Source organism: Leuresthes tenuis, unplaced genomic scaffold, assembly GCF_036924035.1.
Source record: "Leuresthes tenuis unplaced genomic scaffold, fLeuTen1.0.hap1 SCAF_14, whole genome shotgun sequence".
NCBI classification, from domain to species: Eukaryota; Metazoa; Chordata; class Actinopteri; order Atheriniformes; family Atherinopsidae; genus Leuresthes; species Leuresthes tenuis.
The window spans coordinates 3,695,535-3,710,676 of NW_027325368.1; the positions used below are offsets into that span (position 1 = coordinate 3,695,535).

Below are 15,142 nucleotides of genomic sequence, written 5' to 3' on the forward strand. Positions count from 1 at the left end.
ATTTCTTGTCTAGTCTGTTGAAACAGCCGGGTGTCTGTCGTGTTCCACCTCTTCTCCCTGTATGTAGATAGAGTTTAGCTTATTCCTGGTCCTTCTAAAACCCACAGTCATCTTTTTATCTGGTTTACATTCAACATGAGGTGATAGTTTCCACACCACGACCAGTTTACGGTAACAGAAGGCAGAGCTCGGTTGAATAGAACTCAGTGAATGTTATTTAACTGGATTTTTGATAAAGAGAGTTTGCAGGTTCACTTTAACCTCTTACATTCAGCTCATTTAGCAGCCAGCAACAGGCTCAAACTCTGTGTAAACATGACAGTGAAGTGAATTTTTAAGAATCCAACTCTGATGCTGTCAAATGGAGGTTAAAAGGAGAACGTTTTAAACCGTAAAGATGCTTCAGTGAAAGGTTCTGAAGTCAGCTAAGCTGAATATCTTTTGGAAGGACATATTTTAGGCATATTTCTTTCTCTATTAAATTTAAATCCACCTTTAAACTACGTGAAAACTGCCAAACGCTTTGGTTCCATCAGCTCTACTTACCCTAATGTGCTGGTCGGTGTGGCGGCAGGTCCCACGGTGCTGGAGGTTTTCAACACTCTGCTCAAACACCTGAGGATGAGCGTGGACTTTGAGCTGGGCGAGACCTCGAGGAGAAACTCCGGCAGCAGCGTTTCATCCGTCCGCGGCAAAGAGAGCGAAGAGCGGATCGTTCAGAACGCCATCATCCAGACCATCGGTACGACAGCTTTTCTGTCTCATGCATCGTATGTAGTCTGTCGCTGCTCGTTGTCATCAAAAGTTTGTAGTTTTCACAAGTAAAACTTTGCCCAAAAGTCTTTGAGATGTGACTCGTCTCACGTGTCGTCCTCCAGGCTTCTTTGGTGGAAACCTGCCAGATTACCAGCGAGCTGAAGTCATGATGTTCGTTATGGGCAAAGTGCCAGTGTACGGGACTCCCTGCCACACCTTGGACACCGTCAAGATTGGGTGAGTCACACATTCATAACCCCAGGGTTCCCACTTTGTCAGCTCCCAGAAGCCTCCACGAGTCATACGTTTGGCTCTGAACATACAGTCTGTTCTTTGAAGGCGAACTCCTGTATTTTTAAACCTGGACCTTAGTTCTGGCATGAAATACGTTCATCTGCTCACCGAGAACAGTTTGGTGAAAGTCGGCGTCCTTCGGAAGATATTTAGATAACTCGCGATCGTGTATATCCACATAACTGGAAAGAGCAGGGCATAGAAAATACAGCCTCTAAATATCTAAATAAGGCATTATCTGTCTTTATTTCACCAATACTTTAAGAAGAATGAATGAATGAACGTGTGCTATAGCTCTGTTAGCTCATAGCTGCTGTTATGTGGCTACTTGCAGCTATAGGAGAGCTAACGGAGGGATTTCTACACAGGCACTCTACTGGGACCACCTCATCCACACGCCCCCCTGCAGCACAGTTTATTCACTCCGTGCTCTGTGACAGTCGGCTAACTTCACACAGAGTTTGCTGCTGATAGTTTTGTGCAACATGGCAGGATATTTATCAGATTTTGACGACTTTGAGTAAGATGGACGTTCTTACCGGAGTGAATGAACTGTGCTGCAGGGGGGCGTGTGGATGAAGTGGTCCCAGTAGAGTGCCTGTGTAGAAATCCCTCCGTTAGCTCTCCTATAGCTGCAAGTAGCCACATAACAGCAGCTATGAGCTAACAGAGCTATAGCACACGTTCGTTCATCCATTCTTCTTAAAGTATTGGTGAAATAAAGACAGATAATGCCTTATTTAGAGGCTGCATCCTCTAAGCCCCGTTCACTCCGTTATATGGATCTCCAGTTATCTAAATATCTTCTGAAGGACGCCGACTTTCACCAAACTGTTCTCGGTGAGCAGATGAACGTATTTCATGCCAGAAATAAGGTTTAAGGTGTAGGTCTAAAAATTCCCCTTTAAGTTTTACCCTAAAAGTTCCTCACTGAGAATTTCAACCAAAGTGCTTTAAGAGAGAATCTGACTATGTCGACATGGGTCGACTGAAGGGTGTTAGTTGGACGGATGAATGGATAAACCATCACCTCCGGTGTTGTTGGATTGCTTTGACTTGTCAGTTAGTCGATTGAAGCTTGATGAATTCACCATTGTGAAAAGTTTTATTATTTCCCCATTACTGCTTCATTTATCCGACGGTTTAATTACCTCTTGGGTCTGATTAACAGTGAGCAGGTCTTAACTGACTCAGGAGACGTGTGGGTAACCACTTAAAGCTTTCTAATGACCGTCAGACCAGGGATGAAACAGCAGTAAAGCTGCAGTGTGCGAGAGTCTGACAGAAAGAAGCTGTTGTTGCTTGGTGCGTTGCATGTAAAATCATAAGAATCATACGCACTGAAACTTAAAGCATCTGCTGGTGGCCGTAAGAGAGGAAAAACATCTGGAGAATTAGTTTCTGCTACATTTTGATGGTTCTTTCATGTCAGAGTTTTGAATGTTCATCCTCTGGAGGCAGAAACAGGCGATTGTCTTTGGTCTTTGGACATAAATGAACAAACCAAAGAGAAGACGCGTCCAAACTGGAGCCACTGGACTGGCTGCAGCAACAAATGCTCAGAGATATAAATGGAAATGAAGCATCCCACCCACCAAAGACCCATCTGTTCTTTTTAAATCTGTTAGTTTTAGAGTTTCATGCCATCATGAATACGATCATGCACTGAAACTTAAAGCATCTGCTGGTGGTGCCTTGTTCCAGTGCTGCTTTCTTCTGCCCACTGTGGTTAAACAACAGTTTTCTAACTGAACGGCGACCAGGATCGATGCCCCCCCATCATTAACGAGCCGTGCTTGAGTTCTACTAACCTTAAATGAAAGAGACTGTCGCCTTTCTGCTGACTGTCACTGTTTTGTGTGACGCAGGCATCAGGGTACCAAGCGGATCCAGACCATGCTGCTCAGCTCCCTCATCATGGTGAGTCCTTCTCTTTAACCACTAACTTCATCAGGTGTGAACAGTTATTAACCATTTCTGGAGCTGCTTACAGTAAAAATGTGTGTTTTGACTGATTTCTGGTTGTTTTTTCCTCACTCATCCTTGAAAGCAGCCAAGATCAGTTTCTGTAACCATAACAGCATAAAGTCTTATTTTAAATAGGTTTGAATGCAACAAAATCTATTTTTCTTCAGGAAGATTTGCAGCGTTACCTCCTCAAAACAGAGATGGATATTCCAGTGTAGAAAAACTTAAATAGAGTTAGAGTTCTTTACTTTTTAGCTGAAATTATCAAGATGGTGCTTTGTGTAAAAGTAAAAACACATAAAACCTGGCTGCCATCTGAACCTTTCAAACATTATAAAATGTCAGTTTTATGAAGGTAAGAACTATTCCCAAACAGCGCTAGCATTAGCATTTAAACAACAGAAACACAGGAGACATCACTGTCCCTCCCACACCCAAAGTGTCCACTCAGCAACAAGTGCAGCATTTAGATATTAACCTTTTTCAGAGGAAAAGCATTTGATGCTGCAGCTAATTCTCCTTATATACTCTGTTAGTCAGTTCTAATCATCAGAAGTGTCTGTGAAGTCATTTCCTTCGTCATCTTCCTGTAAGAGGCTCCCATTACTGAGATAAGGAGGCACAGGTGGCACCAACACCCCCACACTGATGTATGGGCTCACATCTGCACACTCATGCCTCTGAAAGCCTTCACAGTGCACTGCGGCGGTCCCATCCTCGTGCACTGCGGCGGTCCCATCCTCGTGCACTGCGGCGGTCCCATCCTCGTGCACTGCGGCGGTCCGTGCACGCTCCAACGCAGCGTTATAGCTGCCCTCTGTCCTCGGCTCCCCTCGGCTCGCCCCCACCTGCTTCCCAGTGCAGCTGGAGGAGGGGTGAAAGGTTACAGTATTAATATTGCCGTGCAGCTGCAGATGGGGCTGAGCGGGGGGCTGTGGGGGGGTCAGTCAGAGTGGGTGTCTGTGTGCAAACTGCGGTGACGGGGCAAAGCCCAGATGGTTGAGGGGTGAAGGTTAAAGCTGATACACTGGCTGCTGTGATTTCTGTGAGGTGTGAACACACCTGGAGGCACTAAACATAAAATCCTGGGAGGGGGGCGTGCCGGGCACAGGAGGAATACTGGAAATGAGTCGTATAGGTGTGAGTTTGATCATATTAGGGACTGGATAGCGTAGTGGTATGATTTCCATCTTTCGTGTGGGTGACCTGGGTTCAAATTCCTTGCATGAAAGGTATTACCTCCAGTAGGGGTCCTTAGGCAAGGCCCCCTTAGCCTATCTGCCTACCTGTAAGTCGCTTTGGATAAAAGCGTCTGTTTAAATGCATAAACATAAACATATTAGGCCTTCTCTCCCCTGGAATCACCACCTGAACCGACCCCGGGTCCAACCGCAGCTACTTGAAACTCAGCTGCATCATGTGAGTCGCTGAGCTTTTTGCTGCTGTTCGCATTGATCCTAAGTCATTGCGTCATGGCCACTCAGCACAGAAAAGGTCAACATCTGGACAGTTTCAGCTGCTTGTGAACGCAACCTTTCTGTTTCTCAGCAGCAGCGTCTCCTGCTTGTTAATGGCTTTACGCTGTGATGTTGGCTCTCACCTCTTCTTCACCCCTCTCCTCTTCTTCAGGTGACCTCAGGCTTTAAGTCCAAGTCCATGGCCGCCGCACTGCCTCCTCCCTTCCTGGAGCCGCTCTTCTCCATCTCTCTGATGGAGGACGGCGAGCTGAGGCAGCTGGTGCTGGAGATCCTGCACAACATCCTGGACCGACACGACAACCGCGCCAAGCTGCGAGGGATCAGGTACGGAGCATTTTGGGTGTCTGCACCAGCAGCTTTAACGTCTCTATAAGTGGTTCCCATGTCACAGTACAGAGGTTTTGTGTCTCTTTGTTACAGAATCATCCCTAATGTCGCAGCTCTCAAGATTAAAAGAGAGAAGATTTCCAAACAAGACATAGCGTTCATGAAGAAGGTAAAACGTCTAAGTTCCTGCCCTGCAGGGGTCACTCCTCTTATCTAACCAACACCTCAATTAGTCCATAATACTAAGTTTTTTAGTTACTTTGAATAAGAGCGTCCGGCTCTAGTTAAACTTTACCTTCTGTTCCACCCTCTAACATAGACTCCGGTCAGTACATGCAACTTGGCACCTTGAACAGACACTTTTGGTCAAAATAAACAAGCTTTTTGCTTAATTCTGGTTGGATGTCAGAGAGCTCTTATTGGTAGAACTAGTAGAGTTCAGTTAAATGTGCTTGTGTCCTGGCATAGATGTCAGGGTGCGTTTTCCGTTCCTCAGCCAGGTTCTGTGGGTCTTTAGGGTCATTCTGCTTCTTCTGACTCGTGCGGTTAAATTTCAACTGTAAAGTTGATGGTTTGAGGTTAAACTGGAGGCTTCTGAGCTTGTCCTTCTTTATTGCACCTCCTTTGTGTCATCTACCGGTTCCACTGGCAGCAAAACAACCCGTAGGATGGTGCTGCCACCACCGTGTTTAACCATGAATTTTTTGGGGGTAGAATTCTGCCCCTTAAGAGGCGCTCACACCAAAAGCGTCTTGAGTGGCCGAGGCGACCAGCTGCCATTCATTTTCAATGTAAGCTGGCGTCGATGAGCGGCCGGCATTGTGAGCTTCATGAGCGTCGTGAGCTTCGAAAGTTGAGAGAGGCTCAACTTTATGCAAATGAGCAGTGACGCAACACAGCTGATCTGGATTCTAAAGGCGGAAAAAAGGTGGAAAAGGGCATAAAAAAGGCGGAAAAGGGCAGAAAAAGGTGGAAAGGGCAGAAAAAAGGTGGAAAATGGCATAGAAAAGGTGGAAAATGGCATAAAAAAGGCGGAAAAGGGCAGAAAAAAGGCGGAAAAGGGCAGAAAAAGGTGGAAAAGGGCCAAAAAAGGTGGAAAAGAGCATAACAAAGGCGGAAAATGGCATTAAAAAGGCGGGAAATGGCAGAAAAATGGCAGAAAAAAGGCGGAAAATCAGGGAAAAGGGCAGAGCGAGAGAGTAAAAACCATGGAGGAGAAACTTATTATTGCAGGAACCGATGTATAGATGGATTATTAAATATCCTGCTATTTGAAACCCCAGTAAGTCTTTGATACAGACTCCGGGACACACAACTCACTTGTGGCTCATCAGACTATACGAAACTTTAGTGGAGCTCGACGGTGTGGATTTTGGAACTTTTTCTTCTTCTTGAATTCCAGTCAGAGAGTTACGTAAAGTCACCATGGCAACACTACTCTTTCTGGACTGTACAGTCAGAACCTTTCAGTATACAGCTACTGATCCTAGTCTAGTTTCAGTGTATCTTTGTCTCTTTGGTGTTCGTAGTTAGGGAAGCCTGGAAAAATTCAAATAGCACAAGACAGAATATGACGTTTGAAGAGGATTTGTGAAAGTTTGGCTGTATTTGGAGCTCTTTTCTCCATCCTAATGGCGTGAGGGGGGCACTGGTGTCCCAGATATTGCTGTGAAGTAAATATTATGTTTCTAAGATGTAAAAGTGGCTTCAACAGCAGGAGCAAAAACATTGTATCAGGACAGATTCCAGCCTGAAAGGAAAGCGCTGACACCAGTGGACGTCGGCTGCCTTTGGGCGCCCTCACAGATTCATTTAAGAAGATTTTGGAGTTGATCGACCCTGACAGCAAGTAGCCCGGTCACCATCAGCACATGACATTTCCAGACTGAGACTCACAGTTGAAGTTGTTCACATGTGAATCACACCTGAGCAGCCGCCTTCACCCACACGTCAAACACCTGGAAGAGCAACCACGGGGTTGGATAATCACACCCAGTATTCACAACAGATGAAGCCGCCTCTTATCTGCTGCCAGAGGCCATTAATGGAATCTAATTGTAATTCATTAGTGGCGAATAGAAGTCACTGGCCTTCGCTTCCCATTAACCTCCATGTCAAGCGTATGAATGCACGAGCCAGGCTCCGAGAGTGGGCACATTTATTTATTTCATTGAGTCGATCTGCAATCTCCTGCAGCACAGGTCCCGACACGGTGGGTTATTTTTAGACTGATTCAGAATTAATTGGATTAATCTCTTCATTCAGCAGCACAGTAGCTTCCTCGTTCCCTTCGCAGCGACTGTAGCTGCTCTGAGGAGCTATGAAATGTTATTTTCAGAAGCGGGCCATTAAATCGCCTTTTGATTAAACAGATTATTTCCTCAAGTAAAGCATGAAGTTTTCCAAAAATGTCAGAAACTAGTTTAAAGGGAGGAAAAGTCCTGGGATGCCTTGTTGTGTCAGACCAGAAGTCTGAAACTAAGCGATGTTCCGTTTAGCATCGCAGGAGACAAAAATAAAGATTTAAATGATTTTCATCATACTTGAGTGTGTTGGTTCTGTATCAGAGCCTGATATCCGCCATCCTCAGTGCCACGGAGCCCCATTGTTGTCCAACAGCTATTAAAAACACATTAGTGAGCCACTGCGGATCCCTGGCAGATGTACCGCTTCATTAGCATCAACACATACGCTGCAGCTTGTTTGGGTTTGGGTTCACTTGCCCACGAACGCACCCTTGTCCCTGTTTTTTAGGAAATACAAACGCCTCCTGTGTGAGGTCATTTTAAGGATTACAAATATGAATAAAAGTTAAGACCAAAACAGCCACAGTTCATCAGCATACTGGGCTGCAGCTGGGGGCCGAGGGACTCGCTTCCATCCAGTTAAATGGTGAAAGATGGACAGCTAGCAGGGATGCTAGCAGGTGGGAGAGCCGACCATGAGCGGCTGTCAGAGGATTAAAGGATCCGGTCCTTTACCCTTTTGTATATTTTGATGTAAAAACAGAGGCCCAGAAACACCTGCATCACACACATCTGGAGTCACACTGAGCTTTAAGAATAATCACAGAGCTAATACATCAATAATGTCTTCCAAAGACTTCAACATTCAGAGACAGAGAATAGAGGTCAGAGAGTCCTGTCTGACTTTGGTTTGGGTCTGTTAAACAGAAAACTCGAATATATATCCAGCTGTTTTGGGTATCGGAACGTTGTGGCTGTTCCTCAGTAGCCACGTCTATAATGTAGCTCAGAGTCGTTATGCCAGCATGTTTCCCAACATACTAATGACATGTTTGCAGGTCATTGAAACGCTTGTTAGCGACAACCCTTTGTGCCTCCAACCCTCTCTGTCATCACTCACTTTAAATGTCAGTGCAGCTGCTCTCATTAACCTCTGCTTCGGCTCATGTTGTCAGAAAAGCAGCACGGCACTGAGTGATGCTGACATAATCTGAAAAAATTCGATGGAAAACATGAGAATACCAATAAATCCAACTAACAGAATGAAATATAATGAAGGTTGAGAGAAATGTCTGCTCACCTATTGGCTGATCATCAAAGCTTGTTTATCCAGCAGACTGCAATAATTTGTGTTCCCAAAGTCTGTAATTTACCTGCTTAAACTGTTCTTAATATAGTTAAAACCAAAAGTACGCTACATGGCTGACTGCTTTTAGGCCGTTGTTCTGACTGGGAAGCTAGCCGCTAGCGCTGCTAGCACTGCTAGCCTTCCCCACGTCTGGTTTCTGTTGTGAAGCGAGCCTCAATGATGCAGCCCCCTCATTTGCATACTGAAGCAGAAATGCATGCAGGAATGTAAAAAGTGAAAAAGAACTGACTGCAGCCCAGGAGGAGGGCGGTCCTCCACTAATAAGAATGTTGCTGAAGTGGACTGTGTTGAACTAACCTGGATTGAACAATAATGGGATCTGCAGTGGAATGAATTCTACTATGATTGGACTGAGCTGGACCTGATTTTAAGTGCCTTGAGTTGGCTGTTGTTGTTGAGTCAGTGCTATAGCGATATATTAAACTGAACTGAATTGAATTGAATTGAATTGAAACAAGAAATGATGCAGTTTCGCTGCATAAACTAACCAAAGCCTTAAAAATTGCTATTTTTTCTAACACGAACCCTCAGCTGTGGGGGTTGGGTTGCAGACGTAAGTGGTGCCGTGTGGCATCTTTTAGAACTACGTTTGTGATTACTACGTTGGTAATACCTTGTTTTTCTGCAGCACGGCCAGCAGCTCTACCGTCACATCTATCTCGGCTGCAAAGAGGACGACAACATCCACAAAAACTTTGAGCTGCTCTTCACCACTCTCGCCATTCTGACTATTGAGCTGGCCAACGAGGAAGTGGTCATCGACCTCATCAGACTCGCCATTGCTCTCCAGGTAAAACCGATGCATTCGCTATTCATACCGCTGCAGGGTGTTTGTCTCAGATCTTTCTATTTCTCTCTAATTTGCAGCTATCAAAGGTTTTAGTCATTAGGTGGGAAACAACACGTTTCGTTGGGGTATTTCTGAGCTCTCAGCAGATGTTTAGCTGTCCTTGAACTGGAGCTGCTTGTTCTATGATCTGAATCAGGGTCATTACACAAAGTAAGAGCAAAGGAAGGTGAAAGTGCAGGTTTTTGGGCTAATTTCTGCTCTTAAAATCCAGTTACTTCCAAAAAATGTCTGTTAAAGCTTAAAAGGAAGATAATTGCTGATGAAACTTTTACCGCATGTTTTACAAGAATATGGATTCTCACAAGGAAAAGTGGTGGTTATCATGAAATAATCAAAGTAAATTTAACTGCAACTCTGGACTGTAATGAGGAAGTCCAAAGTCACATATTTAATGGAGTCAAAGTAAACATTTTATAGATCATTATGGTGACAAAATGGCAGGTATTATGGCTGATAATATGTCACTATTATCTTCCACACCAGCTTATCGCTACATCCATTGGCAGAAACGTCACTCAGAAACTTTAATGTAACCATTTTCCTGTATCGTGAATAAAAATCTTTTATTTGTAAAAAAACCGCACTGCTTGACAGTTGAAAATTTAGCCATTTCTAATGATTTGAACTGTGGAAGATTTCCACAGAGACACACGTGTTGGCGACACGGCTGCTCTGTATCCGCCGTGATGTCATGAAGCAAACAAAATGCAGTCTGGTTTAAAATGACAAATGTTTTTTATCCTGCTGAGTGAACTGAGGTGGCTGCTTCGTAGATATCAGGCGCCATGGGGATAATTCGAATGAGAGCTGCCTCTGTAAGTAGTGCTGCATTCAATGACCACAAGAAACTTGGATTTTTCAAACTCTGAATGCAAGAAATCAAAGAAAACTACATAATATTGACAATAATAATAATATGACATTCAATATTTAATTGAATGCCGCAGAAGAGCCTGTCGGGCGACATAAACTATTCTAAAATACAAATACAAATACATATTTGGTCTTGAGGATTTTATTTAAAGGTCGAAACACTCATAAGAATAAGCTCTTCATTTTCTCCGATGTGACGATGGTTTATTTGTGCTGTCCGCCGTCATGTTTCTGTTGTTGATGAGCAGCATCAGCAGCCGAGTGCTTAATGTCATTAGACTGAAAAGGTCACACAGGTTCAATGAAACCTCCTGTTTTTATGACAGCAGAAAGGTGTTAAGATAAAACGCTCCGACGCACACACCAGCCGCTGGATCCTGGATCACGCTGAGATCTCATCATTTCCAAATGTCACCTCAATTTAGACAAAAGACAAACACACATATGAATGCACACATTGCATTTCCTTCTTGTAGGACTTCAAAAGCAGTTTTGTTTCTTAAATAACGACGAATTTTAAGTAAATATCTTCATACCTAATGATCAAGTAAATTCCTACAAAATATTTAACATTAGTCTTGCAGCTTGCTATTTATAACCCACAACATGGAACATTTAGCAATAATTGGAGTGAATAGTTCACTATATAATTTATAATAATATAATTTGAAACCATCTAAATTGGGTTTAATCCTTAACCAGTTGCTGCTTACAGCCTCTACTCTGTAGAAAATGTGTTGTTTTTGTCATAAATAATATATTTGGGGATTCAACGGCTGCAGGACTGACGAGTGAAATAAGGGAGGAAATAAAACTCCACCATCTCTAACATGTGCCTGGTTTGTGCAGGACATGGCTCTGATCAACGAGGAGAACATGCCCATGTTCATTCGCTGTGGCATCATGGCGCTGGTGGCAGCGTACCTCAACTTCTTGAGCCAGATGATCGCCAACCCGCCTTTCTGTCAGCACGTCAGTAAGGTGTGTCATCAGGTTCTTAAGGCAGACGTAATATTTGAAGTTCAGTTAATATGCTGATGATACACCGTTGTTTCACTGTTTTGCTCGTACTTGTGCAGTGACGTAGTTTGACGTTATGTTGTTGGACATTTCTGGTTCTTCCTCTTCAGGTTATTGAGTTGAGGAACATGGACGCTCCATATCTCCTGCCAGAGCACATCTTCAGAGATAGGTGTCCGTGAGTATTGGCTACATACTCTGCAGTTTTAGAGGTTTAAAGATCCGGTGTGTAGCATTCGGGGGATCTGTTTGCAGACGTAAAACATAATGTCCATAACCTTGTTGTCAGATTTGAACACGAGCACTTTATTATCTTGACATCCTGGACGTCCAAATTCATTTTCAGATCAGACAAATTGGATCTTCGTCTTTCTCCGTGTCTTCTTCCAGACTCCCTGAATCTTTGGACAAGGATGACAAGCAGCTGTATTTCCAAACGGCCGACATGGCTGAGTGTCTGGCAGGACCAGGATACAACGCAGAGAGACTCTCCATCCCCTACATTCCTCAGGTCACAGGTACGACCGGTCCCACCTTTACCTTCACCGTACGTGTTCACCATGTCCACCCTGATGTATGTTAGAGGGCAGAAAAGGAGGGTTTGTTCTACTTTTTCTTTAAATGGTTTTTAAAAACGAAACTCTGACATTGAAATCATTTTTATTTGATGGAACGCAGCCACAGACTTGGACCCACTACTGTATTTTTAAGGATAAAGTGCCCTTTGGGCCCCTTAAATTAGGGACTTGATAGTGTAGTGGTATGATTGCCACCTTTCATGTGGGAGATCTGGGTTCAAATCCCCTGCATGAAAGGTATTATCTCCAATAGGGGTCCTTAGGCAAGACCCCCTTACCCTGACTGCCTATCTGTAAGTTGCTTTGGATAAAAGTGTCTGCTAAATGCATAAACATAACATAACAAATTGAGGCGCTTGGATGGTTAGATCAGCCATTCTCAACCTTGAGGTCCCGAGATGATTTCTGGGGGTCGCCAAATCATTTTTGAAAAATATAAATGCAAAAAATTAATGTAGCTTCCGACTGGAGTTAGAAGGAGGACAAGCGGTTGGTCTTAAACAGGCATTTTGTTACTCAAAACCAGTTACTGTCGGTCGTAACTAGGCTACACCAAAAAAAACAACAACGAACCTGTCCACTAGTCTCATGTCTGCCGGAAAGTTAGCCTCTTGATGCTACTTCATGTTTTTCCAATGTGTTTCAAAATAAAATGATAAAGAAACTAATAGCTGAAGTGAGTTCATAGCATAAGTGCTTGTCTGATTAAGTAAATGCGACGTATAAGGCGTATTGATCAGGCATTGTTTAGTGTAGTGTGTGTGGGGGATGGGGGGGGGGGGGGGGAGTCGCAGACAGCAATACATGTTAAATTGGGGGTCGCAACTCAAAAAGGTTGAGAACCACTGGGTTAGATGACCCTACTCCTCAATTCTCTAGAGAAAAGAGGTCATTTATCAGTGGAAAACAAAGGTTGTTGGAGTCATGGTGGAATCGGGGTTGTGTTTTGGTCTCAGTGTTCAGATTACGCTGCATATCTGCAACAAAGGTTTTGGAACAAGCATAAAAGCAATATGGTGGTGCTTTATAAAGATGTCATAAAGAAGGATGTGGGTTGACTGTTACATTTCCAAGCTTTGTGGGATTAAGAGCTTAAGGCCTTGCTCATTGAAGAGAAAATAAAGTTTAAATGAGTCGTTGTGTTATCAGCCTCATTAGACTGAAGGCTGTCACAGTCTTTCTCCTTCACCCTGTGGGTTTAAAGGCATTTTTCACATCAGAGCAACATTAACCCTCTTGTGTGAAATGTTTCTTAGAATCAATCGATCCTCAAGGTTAATTTTCTTTCCTTATTCAGTCTCACATTACTGTAACCTTTGAATCTTTGCTCTTCAAAGAAAACATAGATATATATTTCTATACTTTGTCCTTGCTCTACTAAAGTCAAAGCGACTCAGAAAAGCTTCTCACGGGGTGAGAAAGAAGTTAATTGCTTCGTCTTTGCTCTAACCACCAGTGTGCTTGCTTCTTTTTTCCCTTTGTCATGCGTTCATGTACCATCAGTGCTTTACACGGTAGGAAAGATCCTCCACAGGTGCAAGCAGACATCCAGAGGTAACCGGCTACAGTAGAGCTGTAGATGTAGTTGCCTCCCATTAGAGCTCAGTTTGGTTCCATTTATGCAAGTTATTATTTAAAGTCATGATGAAACGTTGTTTGTCCCTGCATATGTTCATGTTTTATGTTAGAAACCCCTCCCCCAAAAGCTCAATCTGCTCTGATTGGTCAGCTCCACTGAGCTGAAGAGGCTCCATCACAATTCAATGAGTCGTTCCCAATTGGATCCAATAGACCTGTTAAAGTTAATTTTTACTAGTTTTCCAGGACATATCGCACTCTGAATAGCAACAAGCACATTTCTTTGTTATCATTGGAACAGATATTGATGGAAAATTGACACATCAAATTAAATTGATAATAAAGTTGATTACAGAGCTTAAATCTCAGCTGTGATAGTTTCTTTAAGAGCTACAAGTAGGTGACTGGACAATGATATTGTTTCCATTTTGGATCTCCACTCATCCTTTCATGCATTCATTCCCTCCAGAACACATTTACGACTCCAGTTTGTATCTTAAGATGCATTTTCATCAAAAAAGTCAGTCTTTAAACAAAAAAAAGTCATTTTCCTCTGAATACCCATTTGTCGCCATTATACATGATTAACTGTAGGACACAAGATTTCATGTAGTTAACTGTAAAATCTGTAGATGTTAAGCCGTGAGTCGCTCAGTAACATCAGAATAATTTTAAAACCCTTTAAATTGATGGTGCGGATCAGTGTAAGTCCAGTAAAGTGTGACACTAGCTGGTGTATCTGTTGAGATGAACTGACTGTAGATTACACTGCTGTAGTGTTAGTGTTAGTGAACCCCCTGTATGGCTTTTTATTAAAGCAACACTGGAGAATTTTTTTGTTTCTGCCTGAAGTTGGCTGAGATACCGCAGTTCACGACTTTGGTTTCTACTTTACGGTCTTCTGGCATTTCTGTGGGCTTCTGATGGCGTCTTTGTGGTCTTTTCAACATTCATATGTATGGCTGTGCATTTTCATTTGTTTTTACTATGGTGGTGTTACATCCCACCACTGTAGGGGGAGCTAAAGAGCAAAACAATTCTCCAGTGATACTTTAAGTCTTACCAATGATTTACAACTTCAATGTGATTTTACTGCACCTAAAAAGAGCAGCGAGGTAAAGATAAACCTTTTAAATGTACATAAAGGAACACAGACACGTCTTTTTAGATGTTTAAAGCCAGAGGCGGTGAATGTTGACGGTGGCTTCAGCTGCAGGTTTGAAATGGGACGCAGTTAATAACCGAATCTGTTCCACTGCTTTGTCTTTACTGTACCCAGCACACATTCTTCTCAATCAAAGCATTTGATTGTCTTTAAATGAGAAATATCAGTCACGGCTGCTGCTGTTGGCAGAAAATATAAGTGGTGTAAAATCTGCAAATAAATGACATGAATCTGTTCAACCTACCGTCAGTTTTAACCTGCAGCTGATCCATAACTGGAGATATCCTGTAGCTTTTTAGCTGTAGACCTCAACCTAAACAGCTCAGTAATTTGATGATGTTTGTAATTATCTGCCTGCATCGCACCTGGACTTGTTACGGTGAGTAATCGTACTACATGTGGGAGTGTTGTAGTTTCCGTACGGTGGTGTGCTGTCGTCCTGTGGAGCTTCACACAGAGTATTTGATCTGAAAGCAGAACAAATAAAGTCTGATCCTATGCAGCTGCTTCAGGTTCATGTGGGGCTTCCTGACAGAAGGTTTGTAGAAGAGATTACTAGATTTCTCGTCATAGATACTAATTTTGCTGTTACTGTGACGTAAAACACAGCATTGAAATCACTCAAATGTATTATTAATAT

At 43.1% G+C, this 15,142-nt stretch overlaps 1 protein-coding gene across 1 annotated transcript in view; it reads left to right on the plus strand.

Moving 5' to 3' along the window:
- The window catches only part of efr3a (EFR3 homolog A (S. cerevisiae)), a 125,975-nt gene that overhangs the window by 98,057 nt on the left and 12,776 nt on the right, over positions 1-15,142 (plus strand). Inside the window, exons 11-19 of the mRNA XM_072363104.1 lie at positions 575-742; positions 879-993; positions 2,919-2,970; positions 4,648-4,820; positions 4,917-4,992; positions 9,067-9,228; positions 11,011-11,142; positions 11,292-11,359; positions 11,572-11,699. Coding sequence (XP_072219205.1) covers positions 575-742; positions 879-993; positions 2,919-2,970; positions 4,648-4,820; positions 4,917-4,992; positions 9,067-9,228; positions 11,011-11,142; positions 11,292-11,359; positions 11,572-11,699 — 1,074 coding nt within the window. The remainder of the gene's footprint in view (positions 1-574; positions 743-878; positions 994-2,918; positions 2,971-4,647; positions 4,821-4,916; positions 4,993-9,066; positions 9,229-11,010; positions 11,143-11,291; positions 11,360-11,571; positions 11,700-15,142) is intronic.